General features: G+C 40.2%; 1 protein-coding gene across 3 annotated transcripts in view; it reads left to right on the forward strand.

The window, feature by feature from the left end:
- ascc3 (activating signal cointegrator 1 complex subunit 3) overlaps positions 1–22,836 on the forward strand; it is a 178,514-nt gene that overhangs the window by 86,834 nt on the left and 68,844 nt on the right. For all 3 annotated transcript variants that reach the window (XR_004656892.1, XM_034873475.1, XM_034873474.1), the window contains exons 12-14: positions 9,241–9,417; positions 9,780–9,851; positions 15,009–15,143. Coding sequence is in view for 2 of the 3 variants with exons in the window: in XM_034873475.1 (XP_034729366.1) it covers positions 9,241–9,417; positions 9,780–9,851; positions 15,009–15,143 (384 nt within the window). In the remaining variant the exon portion in view is untranslated. The remainder of the gene's footprint in view (positions 1–9,240; positions 9,418–9,779; positions 9,852–15,008; positions 15,144–22,836) is intronic.

Below are 22,836 nucleotides of genomic sequence, written 5' to 3' on the forward strand. Positions count from 1 at the left end.
AGTTCTGAAGGCAAAAGGGGGTCCAACCCGTTACTAGCATGGGGTACCTAATAAAGTGGCCGGTGAGTGTATATAACAATATGTTGGTCATTGCTTTCAAACAGTGTACATACACAGTAGGTTAAAAAAGACACATTATTAATTTTAACATTGTTTACAGGCTCATTATTATTTGCAACCCAACAGCGTTTTTTCTTAGACTCTTTCTGTCTGGTAAATACCCTAATTTCTACATTCCCAATTTTATAACAGACTTTCTGTCATAAATTTCATTTTTTTAAGCCCAAGCTGGGAAATATATTCTCATCAAGTTATTTCAAACTTAACCAACATCTAGAGCCACCGAAGACACTATACAACTGTTTTGTAGTAGTACTCCTCCCGTCTAGTAAATTTATTTGGTGTAGTGCCCTTTAAATGGCTTATTTTATTGTAGAATCTGTTTTATTAACGCAAAAAGATGGGTTGTGCCTGCAATCAAATATGACAGTAGAAAAGGAAACTCACTGCTCCCTCTGGAATGACGGGAAACAAGAACAAGTTGAACCTCCATCTGTGCGGGTTAACGGAAAACAGATCCCTCCCAGTTAGTGTATATTCCTCCTAGTGCACATCTGATTTACCTCCTGTGATCCTTAAACATGCTCGACCAGTCAAAGTATTTACTTCAGTTTTTCAGTTAATTTGTCAGGTACAATAAATATAGGCATTGTTTCATCTAAAGTGCGATGCAGTGTGTGTGGGAAATCTCGCCATTGGCTAATTTGTAGTCCTTGCCCCTGGTTAGGCTTTTAGAAATGACGTGCATGGCGAACAATTTAAAATAGACACAAACTAACAACTGAAGCAGACAGACAGGCATTCACGGATGCATAAAAACTAACCGTAGGCAAACATGGACCAGCAGCCACATACAGCACATGCATAAAGACCAACAAACAGCAGACTGAGGCAGAAAGCTAGATGGTTAAAAGCTGACGATTAAACAAACAGTCACATAAATACATAAAAACCAACAGTAAAACAAACACAGACAGGCAGACTTATGCAACTGAGGATAAGAAGTAAAGACACGTACTAAAATAACTGCTAAGAATATAGATATTTAGACCATAAACGGCTGCAATAGCTTTTATTGCCATTTAATGGTATGTTAGGTTCAAGTTTGTGTTGGGAAGCTCTGGGACAAAAAAATATGTAACCCTCCGTCTTTCAGCTTGGCAATGAATGAATTTACTTTCACTGTAGCCTCGATGTGTGTAAAGTCAATAACGCAGCCTGCTTCACCTCGTGGAGTTTTGGTGGAATAATGCTCTGTATAAATGTACTGCACGCACTTTCACCTCAAGTACAAGATGATCACTTTCTTCTCCTGAAAATCTCTCCTTCTAGCTTAGCATATCCGCCATCATAATAGCAATGCACCAAGGTACAAACGCTCCTGGATTTCAAAGGGATTGGGAGATGACGCTCTGATTGGTTTATTGCATGTTACGCCCAAAACACACCTATGATTAAGACACCGAGTACAACCCTTTTAAACCATGCGTCTAGCGCACAGACGTTTTTTTTACCATTAAACTAGCAGAAGTAGATTTTTAACAAGCCCTAAACGCACCAGTGGCAGGCGCTTCACGCCGTGTGCCTGGATCCTTAAAATAGGATCCTTTAGTTTCTGAATCCTAAATACTGGTCACACATTAATACGACAGAAATACGGTTTGTAGTAATAGTCAGTGATATTCATCCTCTAAACAAATGCATATTTAATGTCACTTTTATCATTATTGATGTTAAAAACAATGTGTGAAAATAGTATTGAGTAGTTAATAAAAATAGGAAAAAAGAATGTAATTATAGACAAATGTTAAAATGAATAATATGAATAAATGTTATATATATAAATATGAATAATATGAGATAAAACAAGACTTAACTTAACAGGTTGTCATAGCAGCAAAAAGCATTATGATTCAGTTCTGTTGGAGATACAGATTAGAAACTGTATTTTTGGGGGGAAATGTGTGTTGCTGAGAGAAGAAAGTTATTGCTCGCAAAGTTCTCAACAGTAACGGAAGGAGAAGGAACTGTTGAAGATTACAATGAGTTTCAAGGAGCGGAGGGGAGAAAGATGGAAACCTGGAGGGAGGGGAGAAAGGGAAAGAAAGATGTGGAAAAAAATGGGAACATAAAGCGGGAGGTGGGAAGGAAAGAAGGATAAAAAAAGAATACAGGAGAAGGAAAGAAAGAAGAGAAATAACGTAAGGGGTATGATAATAAGAATGTAGTAATAAAATGAAAACAATATAGAATATCATTAGCCTTATTGTCTAATGCAGGTGTTTTCAAAGTTATTACTCAACAACAACTGCTTGGGGCGCCTTTCCATGGGCAGCCCCCGACACACACACACACACACACACACACACACACACACACACACACACACACTCTGACATCTCTCCATTTAGTGCATGTATAGGTATGAGCATGTGTGTAGTTCAGGCCTGTGTGTAATGTGTGTAATAACTGCGTGAAAACATTGTAATTTCCCCTTGCGGGTATGATAAAGTATACATTATTATTATCATCATCAAAGGTCCGCATCTGACTTTTATTCCAGGTCGGAGGTTCGGAACTTTTGGCAATAACAAAACACCATTTAATCCCTTCCACCCCATTCAGTGTGAATTCATCTGGGAATATTCTTAAATGAGGAAATCTAGTGATTGGTCTGTGCCTACTGTTTGTTGTCATCCAACATCTTGTTTGTGGCACATCAGGGCACAAGTGTTGTAAATCATTGCTAACGCACACACTGGATGCTGGACGCGCTGCGTGGCATGTCCGTTTTTTATTTTGGCTCCCATGGTAACAGGTGTGAGCTTGTCCACTGCCTGTATGACAGGCAAGTCTCATGCGCAGAAACGCGCGCATGCTAGAAATAGAACCAATGCCTATTTTTCAGATGTAAATGTAAAAAAAAAAGAACAACATTTTCAAATATTGCACCTAACCTAATGTTATTGAAATAAACACGAGCACGCCAGGAATGCACACACACACACACACACACACACACACACACACACACACACACGGACTAACTGACCAACTGACTGACTCCTAACTGACTTCAGGCCTCAACACCACCACCTGTTTCATAGAAGACAGACTTGGAGAGGAAGGAAGGAGAAGTGAGTCTGCTTGGTTCAGCGCTAGCTACTTCATAGCTGCTTCTGGGAAACAGAAACGTCTTAAATAGGTTTTAAAAAGTTCTCTGTATCTCTAAAGGGTTAAGACCCTTTTATCATTTTTTATTAAGTTTTATTGCTATTTGGGTGTGAACCAAGTAGGAGGCACACTGTTAAAATCTTTGCGGAATTTTATAGTTTAAATTACAACTGAGATGCTTGATAACTAATTTTAAAGCGCGGCTATGAGCCAATCATTTTTTCACTCTTAAAGCGTGATTTATGGTTCCGTGGAGGCTCCATGCAGAGCTTTTGCCGTAGCCTACGTAAGTGTTCTGAAGTTTATACTTGTGTGTTGGTGTGTGTGTGTCGATCTCTTTGAGAGAATAGCAGGGCCGACGTTTGTGCGTGTGTGTGGAAGAATGAGTGAGAGACTGCTGGTGATTATCTGTGGAGCGAGTAGCGACTCTAAAGTCATAGTGAGAGAGACAAAGTGTCTCCCCTGTGCTTTCTGACCACAGTGGGAAATCTGTAGCAGGAAAAGTTAACCCTCTCCTTGATTTCATGTTGTTCATGTAGAAGGAGAACCAGGAAATGAGCTGGGTATATTCAATGCTGCCAAGCCTCTCGAATTTAACTACACGTCGGATCGACACACGTTGCTCGACCAATGTGTGTTGCTCCGACGTGTAGTTAAATTTGAGTGGTGCACATCAGGCTACGGTGTAAGGTCCATGTCTCCACGTAGCTAGGTGCGTAGCTCCAGTGTAGACTTTACGCAGAAGCATTTAAGTCAATTCTTAGCAGTGTTCATGTGAGTAATTCTCAGAGGCTTGTTAAATACGGACCCTGGTCAACTTTTGTAGCGATTTGGGGCCTGTTACATGGAATTTGGTACTGGTACCTTTTTTTTTTTTTTTTTTGAGCTTCATGCAGTAAATGTACGGCGGTATTCTCAGCTTCATGCACTAAAATTGAGTTGTACATTGTCGCCCATTGTCGCCTTTTTTTTGTTGAAGTTTTTGTCATTTTTTGGGTTGTTCTTTTGTGCTTTTTCCCCAATGTTCTTACATAGTGTATTCATCGCTAAATATATCGATCAATAGAAAATGTAGAGTATATCTAAAATGGAAGATTTTACACATCATACCGTATTCTATTCATTACATGAGGTGTGGGATGGCTTTGTATTGACATGTTGTTTGGTCGAGATGCGGTCCTTGGTCTGGATTCTGAGAAGCCCTGGACTCTGAGTACTCCCAGTATTTTGAACTGCTTACACACATGTAAGCCTAGACTGTAAAAGCAGGTATGTGCAAAATGGAGCACTTAGTTGCTCTTTTAAGAATAAGAAGCTTGTACAAAGAATAGATAAGTAGTACATAATACTTTTATCCTGAACTAAATGCTGTTTCTGTTGCAGACGCTACAGGGGATTATATCACTCTACTTGAGTAGAACATGTAGTACTGCTATTTCTGCCGCTAATGATATCTAAATGTGAAAGGCACAGAGGCAGCATCTTTCTGTTTTTCTTTGTGTGGTGAATTTGTAAACAGCTCATAGTCCACCCTTCAACCGAAGACGTTGGGTGCGCGCGGCACGCCAGGCAGACCCTCCCCCACCCTCTTCATTTCTTTCTGTCCCATTATTTGCCACACCTGACAGACGGCTATAATTGATTGTGCCGTAGGAATAACGGAGGCTGCTTCGGATGCGCTAGGTGCTTAAGTTCACGTCTTCAGACACATTAATATGGAAATCCCTGTAAACTAAATAATATTTGTTCCCCCTTTTATGCAAATGCTTTAGCACCAAGCCAGTTATCACTTTGATGTGTTACTGGGAAGAGCTTTGGTTTGGACTACATTTTCTTGGCTGGCTGTGCTGCTACCAATTATGCACTGCATTCAAGATAAGTCCCTCTAACCTTTATTACAAAGGCCTTTAATGTTGCTCTGTTGTGGGTCTTGTTCTCGTGCTTTGGTATTAGGTAAGCGTTTGGGCTCTACCTACGCCTTCATAAGGCATGCTTTTTAAAGTTAGTTAGTAGGAGTTAGGCACGGTCGACCCCAAGATAAGATATGTTGCACTAATCAGAGGGTGATGTAAACAATGGATTAAAAAGCTCAAAGTGATGACCCAACAGAGAGTTTTTACCAACTCCGCAGTTCCTCTCAGCTCTACAGATATTGTGTGCCTGGACACTCACATTTTGTTTTCCTTGTTTGAAGCATGTTCAGGCAGCTGTTCTCAGTAAAAAAGCTCTGATAAACCCTTGATGTGTGGTGAGGAAGCGCCCGCTCCCTCTCTAACTACTTTGTTCCCTCACAAACTATTTTCTATTTTCTGAATACATAAAGACATTTACTCTCACTAGATTTTCTTTATTTAAAGTTCCTACATCAGTTAACAAAGACAAAGAGTTGATTTTGATGAATGTTAATTACTGGATGATGTACCACACCGGATTACTGACCTGAGTATTGACTTATTGATTGGTAGATTGGTCAGATGAACTGGAGAGAAGGGCACTCATGCTTTATGTAATGTGTGAGAAGGGTGTGAGATTTGTTGATGGACTGGTTTGTTTGAGGAGCAGCACCAGAACAGTTTGAGCAGAGTAAAGAGTTCCCTCTGGGGTTTTCTTTGTTTAAAGTAGGGCTGGGCAATGTATAATTATTATTTCAATATTGTGGTATGAGACTAGATATTGTCTTAGATTTTGGATATTGTAATATTGTGATATGACATAAGTGGTGTTTTTTCCTGGTTTTAAAGGCTGCATTAAAGTAAAGTGATGCACTTTTCTGAACTTACCAGACCAATCTAGCTGCTCTTTTATTTGCCTTCTTCCACTTAAACATTATGTCCACATTACCGATGATTATTCATCTAAAACGTAAGTGTGAGGATATTTTTGTGAAAGCACCATTTGTCAACCCCAGAATACCGTTGCAATATCGATCTCGAGTTATTTGGTCAAGCATATCGTGTTATCTGATGTCTCCCTATCGCCCAGCCCTAGTTTAAAGTTTTTTTGAAGTCTGAAAATAAAAGTCTTCCAGTTTCACCACTAAACCATTCTGCCAGTGTGATGTTTTATCTGGCAACACACTCACCTTGCATCAGTGTAAATAAGCCATTGTTTGCTACCGTGTTTGCCCATAACTTTATAGAGTGATAATATGTGTGATGATGTTTTTTATCTTGTTCTGCTGCTGGTTGTGCAGCTTTAGGATCAATTCATGATTTAGTCGTATTTCCTCTATAGTATCCCCAGATCCCCATATTTAGTTTCAGTGAACTTGTTTTTAAATCCTGCATAGTTTACACAGCTTTGGTGGAAAAAGTGCAGTATTCACATCCCTTAGTATTGGCAGTAGTAATTATGAACAACGCTATTACCGATGCATCAACATGTAAGCAGTATTTTAAGGCTTAAGCTTACTTTTAGTGTTGTATGTCTTTTAGTTTAGTGCATTAGTGGATCATATTTGTTAAATATTTTTTTTCTAAATTCTTGATCTGCGAAACGATTAGTAACTGTAGCCTTCAGATAAATTCAGGGGAGTATTTATTGCATACTGTTGAATAGAGGTAGACGTGGCATAAAATGGAAGCTTACCTCAGACTTGTTCTTAAACCCCTACTTCGTAACGCAGGCTTTCTGTTATACATTTGTAACTGTAAATACAACTGATGACATCACTAGGCTTATTTTCTCAGACTGAAGAGCCTGGTTAAGTAGTGCTCCTCATGACTACTATATTATGTGTAAAGTTGGTTGAGTGCCCCTTCAACTTCAGCAAAAACAGTGTAAGGCCAGTGATGGGATTTCCCTGATAAAATTGACAGAGAAACAGCACTTTATTATTACAGCCAAGCCACATTAATTACAAAGCATTTAACACAAGGACACTGGAAGAGGTGTAAAGGAAATACATGAAAACATGACTAAAAACCTAGTCTCCCATTGCCAGACCCTCCTCCACAGCACTGCAGAGGAGGGTCTGGCTAGTCCACACAGCATTTTGGGATGGGAGAAAAACGCACTCTGCTCTGAAAAAAGGGACATCCAGCTAAACTTTTGGTGGCAAGGGAGTAATCCCGGTAGTGGAACATCATGGATATAGACTAAAATCCTAAAGTGGAAACTAAATTAGAAAACTAGGGCTGTACTCATTGAAATAGAATGGGAGTAGAAGAGACGGTGAACTAGTTTAACTAGTAGAAAATGGCGCTCAGCACTGTGCACACAGAAATAGAATGAGTTAACCCTCCACAATGGTCACAGTTCTTTGCAATGTCAACAAGACACATTAAAATGGCCACTGCTCTGGCCATCCGGCCATGTTGATATGAATGGGAGTCTCCGTTCTGCTGTCATTCTATTTTTATGGCTGTAACTCTAAATGTATACAGTATGATACGCCTGATAATGCGCTGTACATAATTAGCAGAAGTCAGTTGTGAGTGTGTTGGGATCTTACCTCCTGTAAAGACTTCCACTGTTCAGCATTTCAAGTGTGCATGGACATCCATTGGCAATTACTGGTAGGATTTTTCTCTGGAGCTTTGAACTACATGGATCCCAGTGCTGAGCCACGGAGGACTTAACGGATCACCACAGTGTCTAGTTTTAATATTGTGACATATTCATTTAGTTGTATTCAGCTCATTACCCATTCTACATTGTAAATCCAGCCGTTAATAACAATGACATCTTGTTGCTATGAAACTTTATGATGCCACAAACTTAACTGAAACATAAATTCTTTATCTCTTGTGCAAGAACGCAGTAAAACTCATAGTTGCATGAAGTTAAAAGAAACAACCCTGACAAAAAACAACCCTGCAGACGGTTTGACTCCCTGTAGGTGAACACGATGCACATCTGCAGTGTGGAGGTTCAGCAGCGGTGGTGGGAATGTGTGTGAATGTGTAGTGCAGGCCCGTTTGGCTGGCAGGGATTGGTTAGGTCTTATCTTGATGGGATGGTTTGACAGGTACTGCATCACATTAAAGGCCTTACCAATCTTCCCTGTCACATCCAGCATGAGGCACACAGATAGGGCACCCCTCCACCCCCCCCAGTTTTTCTTCCTCTTATACAGGGTGATACATAACATATTGAATTTTCCTCAGGTTTCAAAGACAAAATAAAGACATGAGCAAGATCATTTACTTTGTCTCATAAGTCAAAGACATAGACCCCAAATCCACTTTTTCACTTTCTACAATGTGCTGATGTTTTTTCTGAATTTTGCTGACGGTCTCAGTCTTAAGGCACTACCACCACTCAGGGGTTGCTTTCTTAAAAGAAATGCAATGCAGCCTTACTGTAAAGTCTCAAATATCATTATCACAATATTATTTACCTGCAAAGAGGTTTCCAGGGGCTTAAAGGGCACAGTCCCTCCTTATTTTCTGGAAGTATTGACTTTTGTTTGTAGCTTTAGAGCAATTGGAACTATTAAGTGAATTAAATACTACATATTTTAAGTTTTAATTTATTTAATAAGTCTTATTATATGGAATATAAGTCTGAATATTAAGCTTGAACTTATGGACTGAAACTTGAATAATATGTAACAAAAGTTGGAAAACATTGAATGAAACTCTGAATATATGGAATAAAACTTATTGAATGAGATTTGACGTCATCAAGGTTCTGGAGTCATACCGTGTTTTTGATATGACTAATCCGTCGATCCGTCGAATCCAGCACAACATCTAGGATCATCAATCCTAAGTAATGAAGAGATCATCAACACCCTGGCAAATGCATCCGCTAGCAAAAAAACAGTACTGGTAACCATATTCAAAATAATTTTTACAGATGAAGAAATGTACTCATTGTTTTATCATGGAATGTGGTAAACCACACAGGCCAGCCAGTTCCAGTCCCTGTTTCTATCTCGACCTGCAAGTCACTTCATCGAGGTCATTTCAGTAACAGATTCCCAGATATTGTAACTCCTTTTACCTGAAGTAATGCAAAAGTTGTTGTAACTGTGATACTGTGTTGTTGTCTGATGGTTAGGTGGAATCCACCCAGAGTATGATCCGGATCCTGGGACTATCAGCCACCCTGCCCAACTATCTAGATGTGGCCGCCTTCCTACATGTCAACCCCTACATCGGCCTCTTTTTCTTTGACAGTCGCTTCAGACCTGTGCCCCTTGGACAGACCTTTGTTGGCATCAAATCCACTAACAAGGTAAACAAACCGAGAGGATGTGAATGTATAAACCTATAGGAGTGTGACTTTGACATACGCGGGGGGTTCAGTTCTTCAGTATCATGCATACAGTATATGTTCAACAACTGAAGAACTACTACTTATAAGTCTTGGTTTTAGCTATCTATAGAAGAGTGTGACTGCTCCATCAGCATGGCCATGACTGCTACAACACAGCCCTTACATATAACTAGGGCTGCAACTAACGATTATTTTCATAGTCAATTCATCTCTAGATTAATTTCTTGAATAATGGATTAGTTGTTTAGTCCATAAAATGTCAGAACTATTGCCAGTAACCAAAAAAAGTTAATAGTTGATTGTGATTTTGTGTCCTGTAGATCCAGCAGCTTCATGACATGGAGGAGGTTTGCTACAACAAAGTTCTGGAGCAGGTTAAAGCCGGGCATCAGGTGAGGGATCTTCTCCTAAATGTTTGAACCATACAGAAATAATACAATATATAGAGGAGTACATTTAGAAGAATACTTTCTACCTTTAAATGTTACTTAATTCCTATGCCAAAAATGGTTGGCTTCTGTTTTTTTTATGTTTTACCAATACACTTGCCTTTTTTAAACTTATTTTAATGTGTTTGATATGGCCCAGAGAACTAAACACAGCTGAATTAGCACATCTTGGAATAAGTGCGTGTTGGGTCCTAACTCTAGCAGGGGGATAACACGGTGTAGACAGCATCTGACAGCACTCCAAATTTACAAACAACAGAGCTCCGTGTTGAAATCTTAAGTCTCCTTTAAGTAAAAGATCTGAATACTATACAACATTCACATCAAGTGTACATTTCATCCCACACGGCGGAGCTGTTGTGTTTGCTTTTACAACTAGGCCTAAGTCTGTGTTGTTAGCAATAATGGCTGCTCATTAAAATGATGCAATCATTGGGAAAGCAATGCCAATTAATCTTCAAATAGTCATGTTTCACCTCGCTCTTCTGCCCATAGATAATCTTACATAGCATGTTCCAAAAGTGTTGTGTAGACCTTCCCAATCAAATAAAAAACAAATGGTTCAAAAATCAAGTCATTCAATTTATGTAACGTGGCGATGGCAACGGTTTTATCTTTAAAAGTTAATATGCAAAAACACAAAACAAGAATTTGTATGCTAAGCATCTAATTAGGGAAGCTAAATGGAAGCAACAACATTTGACAGAACTTATATAACGGTTTCATTTTACATCTGCTTGGTTTTTTTTTCTTCCTTTTGTTGATTATGACTTATGCAAGGAATAGGCAGTGGAAAAACGCGTTTGCTGAACAAACAATGACTGATCAGCTGTTTGGTCCAATTACACTGCACAATTCCAAATGTAAGGACATTTCCAGCATAAGTACCCAGAGCTGTGAAACACACGGCTACATCTTTAGGGGAGCCTCTCGCTATACATGAAAAGACCTGTTATTGGCACCTTTCTGTCATCATCTCGCTTTGGAAAACAATGGAAGCCAAGCTCTTTTTGTCCCAGTTTTTTTCCTGACATTGAAGCCTTGTGCTCAGTTCTTTATTTTCCTCAACCCAACTAATTTAAAGGTGCTTATAGGATCCAATTGGTACCATGTGTCAACAGTAGGTTGACACTTGGTTCTTACACTATCTCCACACAGCTCAAACTATCTTCTCTTGTAGATTAAAGTAAATGTTTGTTTTTTTATTTACTTTGCCTCATACCAAAAAAAATGGTGAAAAGAAATAAGAAGAAACTGACTTAAAAGGCACACATGTCCAGTGTTTCCCGTTTGTTTGTGGAAAAGTTAGGTCCACGTATTTGGCGGGCGAGTTTAGGGGTCCTCCCATAACAAAATGTTAGATGAAGAAATGCAATATTTGGACCATTATTACCACTATATCTGTGTCTAAAAAATTGGAAACCTTAGAACAGATAAGAAATAATTAACACTCAAAAAGCTAAAAGTTGCTGAAGAAGTCCACTGGGATGACTTTAATCAAACAGACACGATTATATCCAAAAAAAGATAAAAAGCCGTTTATTTGGCTTAGGTGCTGCCCAAAACAGCTTGGTTGGTGCACCTAGGCTGTATATTTATATTATAGTATATTATATTAAGAATAGATACAAATGTGACTTAGTATCTACATGTACATAATAGATAATATTCAAGTGCAAGTGTTACTCATCACGCACACTGTAATATGACAAATAGAATGTCTCCACAATCTGAAATTTCTGACATGTTGGAACAATGCTGTACAAGAAAAGTTATGTTATGACTTTGTGATTTAAATGAATCCCAAAATTCCGATACGTATGACCCACTACATTTTTTACACTGGCTGTAGCTGTTGCTGCTTCCTGTTTGGTGCTGGAAGGAGCGCACCCATTGGTTGTTGACAATGTTCACATGGTTTAACATCACTACCAAGGCTTAAAACCTACGATAATATCAAACATGTTTGATTTTGTCAACGGGGAAAAAGACTGACTCGGACTGAGATTTATGACCACTTCACACCAAACGATTTACACAACGGGAGCACCCACATACAGCAAGACTCTCATGATTTAATTCTGATACTGGAAAGTAGTCTGCAACTGTGGAATTGCTTGAAAAGTAATTTGGTGTAAGGTCGGCATAAGACTGTCACTCTGAAATGTTTGAACTTGAAGAACAACTTAAAGCGGCACACAGTAATACTGGTATAGAACCAGAATACAGTACATTTTACTACTGTTTGCCTCACAAATAGTTTCTTTGTAGTTTTTAATGAATAGGACCTTCTGCAGTAAATATGTTTGTGGACTGTTTGGAATGAACACCTGCTATCTAAAATCTCTGAAGTCCTTATATCCCGCAGTGTTACCGTTCCCCCTTCCTTCCCCTTTCCTTCCCCCATCCACTAACCACCACCCTCCGATCTTTCTGTTCCACTCTACAGCCTCACAAGGCCTATCGGGAGGATGGAAGTTGTGAATTTAGACTTTACCGTTTAGTTCCCATCTGCTACGGGAGTGGAACTCCCTATTGAGCACAGTTGCATCAATTTTTTGCAAGTGTTCACACACACATACACACACACACACTTTTTCTTGCTTTTTTTCCCCTTCTCTCTTCCCCATTATCAGATCAGAGACACACTTGCTGTAGCCATGGAGAACTTGTAAAGCAACTTAATTTTACTGAACCACTGACAACTTTTCCTTCCCCTGGGTTGACGGTCCTGTCCGGCTTGTAGGTTAAGGTTGCTGAGGCCACAATAAGCTGGGAAGGCCTCTTCTTCGCACATGATTAAATTGTCAAGGAGTGGTTGTGACATATATTAATTTTATCTGGGGGATCTGACGGATGGAATTTTTCTTTATGATTTCCCTACCACCCTCCTGGTGGGAAGCATGCTGCCAGAAAGAAGTTTAATAAGCTGGTGAAGCCGGCGGTTACTGCCGACATTGCTTCCACACTGCTCAGCGTTGCTGATAAAACACCTTCAATAAATAAAATGTGCTGCAGTGGTCCCTTTGAACCCACTCTGTTTGGAGGATACACACAGCTTACTGCATGTTTGTGCTGTCATGCAATATTGTTTGGTCTAATAATACATATACATTAAAAAAAATGGAAAAGGAAAAAGGAAAACAAAAGGAAAATGTTACACCAAAGTAGGGGCTTTTTCACATTTTGCCTATTGTGTTAATAAACCCAAAGGGTGCATATCAAAGGTGCAGTCAGGATAGATTGTGGTTACACTTTTTTCTGTATTCTCAATATATTTAGTACCTCCATATGGCCGGACTGCGCATGGTCAATGTGCTGACTTGTGGCCAGATTATTCCACCGATAGTCAGTGGTCTATAATGTGAATTCCTGGATGATGAATATGAATTTGCAATTTTGTTTAGTCAGACAAGATAAGATAAGATACACCTTTATTGTCTCCTATAGGAGTAATTTGTCTTGGGCAGTCATGAGAACAAAAAAATGGCATCATCGCACATAAATACATGAAAGCCGGGCTCTGTAGCAACCTGGGCTCGTGTGCTACTGTTGCCCTTGTTTTCTTACTGTTAATCCAGTTGCTGAACTCCAAAAGTAAATTTTAGCACAGCAGAGCAAAAGTGCGAAAAACAGGCCAGCACTTTTTGCACACACTTTAAATATTAGTTACTATTTAAGATGTCTTATTGTCTGTACAGTAATGTATCCTTCTTTTACAGTATGTTCTAAGATGCCTTGTTGACCTTATGATCTTGTGTTTAGTGTCTATGTTGATTTTAGAATGGTTTTTCTGTGACATTTTTGGGTTGTGGAGCAACAGTTTGTGTGTCCAAGAAAAATTCCCCCTCAGGGACAGTTAAGTGTATTCCATTGTTTTCTAAACACACAACACACAATTATTAGTTCCAGAAGTAGTGAATAGATGAGCCAATGATTGAGGACTGTCCCCTCATCGCTGTGAAAGCCTCTTCAGGGAGCAATTAAGGACTGTTTGCGCGTCAATGTAAAAGCCTCCTGAAGACGTATTATAAGACTGTTTGTGCCTACTCATGTTGAAAGAGCAATGGCCAATCAGGGAACTTGAACACTTTACCAACCAATGTTGTAACTTCCTCACTCACTTAGTGATTCGGGGACAGGCAGGCTTGCCCGCCCCGCTGCATATTGGCCCAAAAGTTCAATTATCAGCTCATAGTATCAATTAAATAAATGTTAGGTTCTCTTGATTCATCTAACTCAGACTCTTAAAGCTTTATGTTAGCTTTAAAGGAAATTATCAGTAGCAACAGGAGGAATGATTACAGTGACCAAAGCCTGTTTCAATATTCATAGAGGCACTTGACTATTGTTTTAAGATGGACTTTATAAAGGTGTGTGAATCTATCTGTTAATGCAATCATCCCTACTAAGGAATGAATATAGACATGGTGAGTAAAAAATGTTACATAAACAGGTGCATTACCAAATAAATGAAATACCAAAATAAGTGAGTGAAGAACCATAACAAATGTCGATGTTTCCATTCAGGTCACAGGGCTCACTGAATGGTTAGATGTGTCTGACAATACCATCGTCAAAACACTAAAATAGACAATCTATTAGAAGAAGGCCGTTCATGCCTCCAGTAGAGTTTATACACACTAATAATGTTGGACAAGGAGCACTGAAGCTGAGTTAGGGCTGGGCGATCTGGAGAAAATCAAATATAACAATATGTTTTACCAAATATCTCACTTACGATATCCAATATCTCTCAAAATGTCTCATATCTCGATATCCCTATAATATCGATATATTGCCAAGATCTAGGTGGAACATACATGTACGCCCGCTCTACCAACTGAGCTAACCCAGCCACTCCCATCTATCTAATCTAACAGCACCACCACAATAGTTGCTAGACATGACTGCATGATTACAATTACGGAAGGGTTGGGAGAGTCTACAACCACCTTACCTTTTAGCCAGTAACTGTCAAATCTGTTCACTTGAAATTGGAGTTCTACAGATTGCAGATTACTAGCTGAATTTCTTCATGGAATTATGTGTTGTGTTGATGTTGGAAACCTATCCGTATTGTATCTTTGTGTGCCTTAGGTGATGGTGTTTGTCCACGCTCGTAATGCCACAGTGAGGACGGCCATGGGGCTGATCGAGATGGCAAAGAACCATGGAGAAATATGCTTCTTCCAACCAGACCAGGGTCCAGACTATGGCCAGTGTGAGAAACAGGTAAAAAAAAGCTTTCAACAACATTGTTTTAATATTTTTAAAGGTCAAAAAGTATTAATGTTTTATTTCAGCTTCTTAACAGTAGATTGTTCTCCTACAGTCATCTAGAAAATTAGATAATAACATTGTCACTTTGACTTACTGTCTGGCAAGAGACATATGCACATTTCTAGATGGCTAGTGTTTCACTGGCTAGCTTGCAAGCTGCAGTAGTTTGTCAACTAGCCCCAGAAGTGGTCACTAAGTCACATATCCAGCCCCACCTATTTTGCGAAGACATTAGATGAATTCCTCTGTGCTTCTTTTTCTTCTTCTAACAGCAATAGAATTTAAAATGATGTGTGAAATACAAAAAATTTAAAATCATTTCCAAGAGGAAATCCTTGTTCTTAAACACCACAGTTCTTAAACTCCGATTCATATTTAGTCAGTCTTGGACTAACCTGCCAACCAGTTTTTTTACACTGAAAGTCACACAGTGTCTGGTTGTGGGAACTGAACTGGTAAAGACAAAGAGAACGGATATCTAAACAAAGAAGAGAACACTGGATTTCCTGATCACAGCTCATTATTACTGTTGCTCAACACAGTGTTGGTGCTATATTGCGCGTGTGCATGTGTGCGCGTGTCTGCATGTTCGTGCTTGTGGACGTGCGCATGTAATAAATGTTCTTTGGGCTGTGAGAGTACACAGAGGTGGAGCTACATTCTCCCTCAGAGGATGGTCAGTCCGACTCCCATATTTAAATCTCCTGCAACAGAAGGCAGAGTGATAAATTTAGTAACCTTTCCCTTCGTTCCCTAGGGCTGAGCCAAGATTGATGCGCCTCTAATCTCTCCCTTATTTAAATGGATATGTATACAAATCAGATCACTAGTCATGCTTTCTAAAACTGGAAATGGAGACAAGAGATTATGTTGGGCGACTAGAAGTGGTGCGTTGAGGCCTGGTCAGCCTGTGAAACAGTACTTTTAAAAGCAATTGTGCAACTGGCGTTCTTGCAGTAAGTGTACATGAAGGAGTCTTGTTCTATATGCACTAACTGTACATTAATTCACTCCTATCCCTTCTGCCTGTTTCCCAACATAATGAGTTTTATCCACTCCATTAGTCCGGTTTTGAGTGTTTGTCGGTCTGGCCCGCTCTGGCAAAGGAAGAGGCATCAGGCGGATTCCACTTTAAGCCCACACAGAGATAATGCACTGCTTATTTGCACTCTGGAAATTGCCCCGCATTAATATTTATAGGTGTTTTTTATCTCCAATATGCATATGCAGTGAAATAAAGCATCTCCCAGGTCAGTCATATGATTTGGCATTTATTTATCCAGCTTTGAAAGTCAGAAGTGATTCCACTATATTTTTCTCTATCCTAATGTTATTTAATTGGCTTAATCTCAAGGGGATTGGAGAGGCTATCAGTCAAGCTTAGATAACCTAATGCATCCACTCTAATCAATTCATGTTAAATGCAGATTTTGGTGAGCCATAGTGCTGTTGAGTAAAATAACAAAAACATTTAGAAAAGGGTGTACACGCACACAAAATGGTGTGTTTTTATTTCGAATTGAATGCCTTTATTGTCATTATACACAAGTGCAATACCTGTGCAATGAGACTGAATCAACCCCTTTACAGTGTTGAAAAAACAGACACGAAATATGAAAATATAAGAATATAAAATGCAAAAATATAAAGTATAGGTAGTGCAGAGAAAAAAGTCCTGAGTCCTGAGAGCAACTATATACAATGATAAAAATAGCTTTGAATCCCAATGTTTGAAAAGTAGTAGTATTAACAAATAAATAAATATTGCACTGTAATGAAATGAAATGGTTAAGTACTAAAAATAAATAAATATTGCACTGTAATGAAATGAAATGGTTAAGTAATAAATAATAAATAAATATTGCAGTGTAATGACATGAAATGGTTAATTCCTAAATAATAAATACATTTTGCACTGTAATGAAATGAAATGGTTAACTACTAAATAAATATTGCACAGAAATAAAATGGTTACATATTAAATATTGCGCTGTATGAAATTGCACAGATTCCAGTGTCCTTTAAGGTATTTTAACAGTATTGCACAATAGGAGGGAAGAAGAAAGTCTGGGGGCTGGGGGTAAGCTGTTGAGTTGAGTCAGTGCATGTGTGAGTTCAGGGTGGTTATGGTTTTTGGGAAGAAACTGTTCTTATGTCTGTTAGTCTGTGCTCTGATACACCTGTAGCGCCTTCCTGAGGGCAACAGGTCAAACAGCTCAGAGCCGGGGTGGGAGCTGTCCTTGGTGATGTTCTCTGCTCTGCTGAAGCAGCGAGAGGTGTAGATGTCCATCAGGGAGGGGAGTGGGCAGCCAATAATCTTTTGGGCTGACCTTACAACCCTCTGCAGCCTCTCCCTGTCTGCCACAGTGCAGCTGCCGTTCCAGACTGTGATGCAGTAGGTCAGCAGGCTCACGATGGTCGAGCGGCAGAAGGTCAGCAGCAGGTTGGAGTCCAGGTTGTACTTCCTGAGGACCCTCAGGTAGTGTAGTTGCTGCTGGGCCTTCTTGATGACCACTTTGATGTTGGCTGTCCAGGAGATGTCAGCGAAGATGAGGACGCCAAGAAACCAGGTGTGGACCCTCTCCACGCACTCGCCGTTGATATACAAGGGGGATAGGTTGGTTTTCTTGGTGTTAAGAGCCAAGTTGTTCTCTGAACACCAAGCTGTTAAGGTCCGTACCTCCTCTCTGTAGGCTGCCTTGTCTCCCTTTGAGATGAGTCCTACCACTGTGGTGTCGTCAGCAAACTTGATGATGAGGTGGTTACTCTGGGCCGGACTGCAGTCGTGGGTGTAGAGACAGTACAGGGGGGGGCTCAGCACAGAGCCCTGTGGGTAGCCAAGTACTCAACGTGCGAACGGAGGAGAGGTGAGGGCCCAGTCTCACCGTCTGGGGCCGATTGGTGAGAAGGTCCTTTATCCAGGCAAATGTCAGAGGGGGAAGGCCAAGAGTGACCAGTTTGGAGATGAGAATGTCCGGGATGATTGTGTTGAAAGCGGAGCTGTAATCCACAAAGAGCATCCGGCCGTAGCTCTGCTGCTGCTCCAGGTGGCTCAGAGCAGAGTGGAGAGCTACGGCGATGGCATCATCTGTGGATCTGTCTGCACGGTATGCAAACTGATAGGGGTCCAGGTCTGGGGGGAGGTAGTCCTTGATATTTTGGAGAACAAGTCTCTTAAAACACTTCAAGATTACCAGGGTGAGGGCCAAAAGACGGTAATCATTTTGGCTGGCGATGGGAGACTTTTTCGGCACTGGGGTGATTGTGGCTAATTTTAGGCAGGGCGGAATGACTGCCTGGGCTAGGGGGAGGTTGAAGATCCTGGTAAAGATGAGGTTGAGCTGGTGAGCCCGGAGCACCTTGCCAAGTAATCCGTCTGGGCCGGCAGCCTTCCTTGGGTTCACTGCCTGGAGGACTCGTCCAACGTCGTGTTCCTTTACGGTGAGTGGGGTGGTGCAGGAACCAGATGTGGATGGGGGCAGGGCTGGGGTAGTGCAGGAACCAGGTGGGGGGGGAGGCAGGGCTAGAACGGATGGTGATGATTTAAAGCAAGCAAAGAAGCAATTCAGCTCCTCTGCCAGCTTCGCACTCAGGTCCCCTGATGTTGCATCACAGCCTCTGTAGTTGGTGATGTCATGTATGCCCCGCCACACCTCCCGTGTGTTGTTGCTGGACAGGTGGGACTCTATGCTCCTCTTGTGGTCCGCCTTGGCTTGTTTTACTTTTCAAGTCAGCTCGAGCAACCTTGTACAGAGGTCCGTCTGACCTGAAGGCAGCGTCGCGGGCTCTGAGGAGTGTACGGACATGGCTGGTCATCCAGGGTTTCTGGTTAGGGACGACCTGAATGATTTTGTCCAAAGCCACATTCCCAATGCAGAACTTGATGTAGTCCAGTACTATCCCTGTGAATGTTTCCAGCTCCAGGTGTTCACACAAGTCCCAGTCTGTCTGGCTGAAGCAGTCCTTTAGCTTGGAGAGTGCGTTTTCAGGCCAGGTTGTAACAGTCTCTATGGTGGGCCTGGTGCTGTGTCTGAGGGGTGTGTAGGCTGGGGGGAGCAGGATGATCTGACTGGCCAAGTTGGGGGAGGGGTATGGCTCTGTATGCATGCTTAATGTTGGAGTGAGATGATCCAGAGTGTTCTGTCCTCTAGTAGATTTAGACTAGATCTGTGTGAAATGCAACAGTTTAAAATGACGCTTTGACAGTGCTGACTGTAATTATTGGGTTGTAATAGCTGTTTCAAATGCAACTAACTTCCAAAGTTTCAGGGAATATAGACTAAGTCCGCAACGTTTCACTTCCAGGTTTGCTGCAGATGTCCGTTACCTTCCTTTTTCTTCGTGTTGTAAATCTAAACTCTGGTAGATTTCTGAGGACTACGGTTAACGGCTCCTCAGATCTCTGCAGGGTAAAATGCAGAAAGCTAGCTAGACTGTCTGTCCAATCAGAGTTTTCTGTTGCACGACTAAAATAACTTTAAACGTACACATGATCGGCCAAAACCCGAGGCTATTTTGCAGCCGAAGCGGGGCTTTGTCCGGTGCTTAGCACCACCCAAGACAATGGTGATTGGATTAAAGAAATTAGGTCTGGCAATGCGAGATTACAGGGAATACTGCTTAGAGTAGTACTAGTGATTGATCAGATGTGCTAAACGTTGGTCACATTTTCTAGTCTTCCCAAACCTAGAGTTGGTCCCAAGTAGCCTTTGACCTTTTTTTTTTTTTTTGGAAATAACTGCCACTGTTGGTGCAACTCACACCAACATCTGGTCAATGAAATCATGTTTTAAGAAAGTTTTTTATTATATATATTTAAATTTACTTGTTGGAGTACATTCCCAGATAATCAATTAGCATTAGCACATTTGTATGGTAGGAAATGTAATGACACCCAGATTTTGCTTTTACAAATATAACTGGGGAAATTCTGTGCCGTTATTAAAATGTAGTGTGATTACTGAAAATGAACTGTTAGCACATTACACTGCTTTCCTAGGGGAGAGCCAATTGTGTTTGTGCTGCACGTTGAAACATGTTTCATGAACATGAAAAATGTTTAAATTACCAAAAACAAAGAACTTTAAAAGTAATACTAGCAAATATTGCTGCAACTAACTATTTCCATTATTGATTCATCTGCGAACATGTTTGTAATTAATTGTTGGTCAATAAATTAGAAGATAATTGGGAAAGCAGTCAGTTTACTAGTGCATAAGACAAAAAAAGCTGGAAAATTCTCATAATTAAATCTGAAACTAGTAACTGTAATTATCGTGACATAAACACTTAATTATGTATGCATACAAAATAATTGGCAACAACAACTGCAAAGTGAACTCCCCTCTCCTAAACACTGCAAAAGATATGTGCTCACATGCATCACAGACCACCCCCCTGGCAAGTGGTTTGAGTGATCAGATCAAAATTTGACATCATTTCAAATTGTATTTAGAGCTGTCCACTTGTGATTTAACCGCCTAAGAAGCATTTTAAAACCAAGTGTGAAGAGGGTCTCTTTTAATTACGTTTGAAATTCAGCTTTTTTTAAGCATAAAAGAGGTATTAAAACAGCCACAGCTATCATTATGAATTACAGTATACATGTGTTTGGGGCTACACATTCTTATGTTCTCTTAGATGTAAATGCAATGAAGAGGCAAAATAACTGAGGGTGTAATGCCATCATATTACCCCAACCTACGTATTAGCAGGGAACCTCTGCCTAAAGCTCTCCCGAGAGTATTATATTCGAGAGCCCGTTTGACTTTCCTAGGCTCCATCTCTGAAAATCCAGCCTCTACCTCCCAGTCCTTTTTCTTTCCTTCATCTCCCCCCTGTCTTCCTCCTTTTTAATATCCACTTCTTGGAGATGAAACCATGTGACTTGTTCCAGATGAGGAAGAAACTCTTCCGTGGAGGTTAAGAGACACCTTGTGGTCCCGTGAGTCCATTACACGGAGGATGTTAGAGACCTATCAGAGGTTATTCAGGGCTGTATAGTAACACCATTATCACTTAGGGTTTCAATACTGGACATTCATGCCATATGATATGAACAATTTGCCAGTTAAAGTAAGGAAGCTTAAGAAGGAGTGTTAAACTATTGATGATGTACTGTAAAGGTAGAGATAGAAAGTGCCGAAGTACCGAGTCACTTTTCTTTCTCTGTAAACTCTCCATCTTTGTGGTCTTTAGATGTGCAGCTTTCATGTTTTTTTTGTTTGACAAGATACAGACAAGCTGATGCCTGTAAGTGCCGAGCCTACAGGGACTCCACAGCAACACCAGAGTAGGCTCATTAATGTCTTTGTTTGCTTTCACTTGTGCTATTTTTACAAGTCTAGTCCACCGCCGGTCCTTTCATTGTATCAGATCATGACAACCTGTCACCGTGCCAAACCAGCTCCCCAGTACACTGATCAACAACAATAAGCGGCAACTCAAAAGCTGTTGGAAAATAGGAATGGCACAGTGGAGTGACAAACACACGACACAACGCCTTAAATAGAAACATGGCTTTGTAAAATGTTGGGACGTTTGAAGAAAACGGAGCACCTCTTCATCCAGTCTGACTGGTATTATAGCAATTAAAAACGTAATAAATAGGTCTGTAGACTTGCTTGATTATAAAATCGCAATCTTGATTCACACATTTCACGATTAAATTTTTTAATGACTTTGATTTAATTTTACGAGCCAACTGCATCACAAACAATACTACTTTCTTCTGTGAGTTTTAAACATTGACTGTATAAATAGGCTTTAAAGCGCTCCCAAGTGCTGCAATGCTCTCCCTTCTCTTCATTGAAGCCTCTATGTTTACAGACTTGTGGTGATGCGCATTGTGCTATAGGTGCCAAAAAAGACTCTGTTTGGTACTGCCAAATTGTTTTAGTTTTTTCATGGTCAAAACAATTGTGGCAGATAATTGTGATATCAATTCTGAGCAAAAAAAGATTGTGAATCATATTTTTCCCCAAATCGTGAAGGCCTGTAGGTCTGTTACAGATTGAGTTTGTTCCATGTTTTTCCACATTTTTCAGGCTAGAGCTGAAAGGAGACGGATCAGGGACCCTCACTATTATTGTATAAAATTGAGTTGCAAATTAAACTGGGCCTACAATAACGTATAGGGTGGACCATAGCCTACGCATACTTTTTTTATGGTGCATATAATACTAAGGTATTAAAAATATATACAATACCATAAACATATTCTTATATTTATATGTGTTTTAATGTTAAACATCCATATAGCACAGTGGATCCTAAATGGTGGATACTTAACTGCGGATGGGTACCTTACATACACCAATGTTGTTTACATATTTAAACAATAACTCGGTGGCCCCCTGCAGTAAATCTGAGGACCCCCTGTTAGCAATAGAGTAGTCAAAGAAGTTTAAAAGGTTAAAGACTAACCAAAGATCTCCCACACTGATCTCGCCTAACTCTGGAAGTTGTTTTATAATTTATTCTCTCATCTTTATGTTTAGCATATGACATTCGAAAAAAAGCAACATATAGAGTACACAATTATAGCAGCAGCAGAGAACAGTTTCACTGCTGGTCAGAGATGTCTAAAATGTGGCCCTTCAAGCATACCAGACAAACTACTACTAAGCTCATTTAATACATTAAT

The sequence above is a fragment of the Etheostoma cragini genome, chromosome 6, assembly GCF_013103735.1.
Source record: "Etheostoma cragini isolate CJK2018 chromosome 6, CSU_Ecrag_1.0, whole genome shotgun sequence".
Lineage (NCBI taxonomy): Eukaryota > Metazoa > Chordata > Actinopteri > Perciformes > Percidae > Etheostoma > Etheostoma cragini.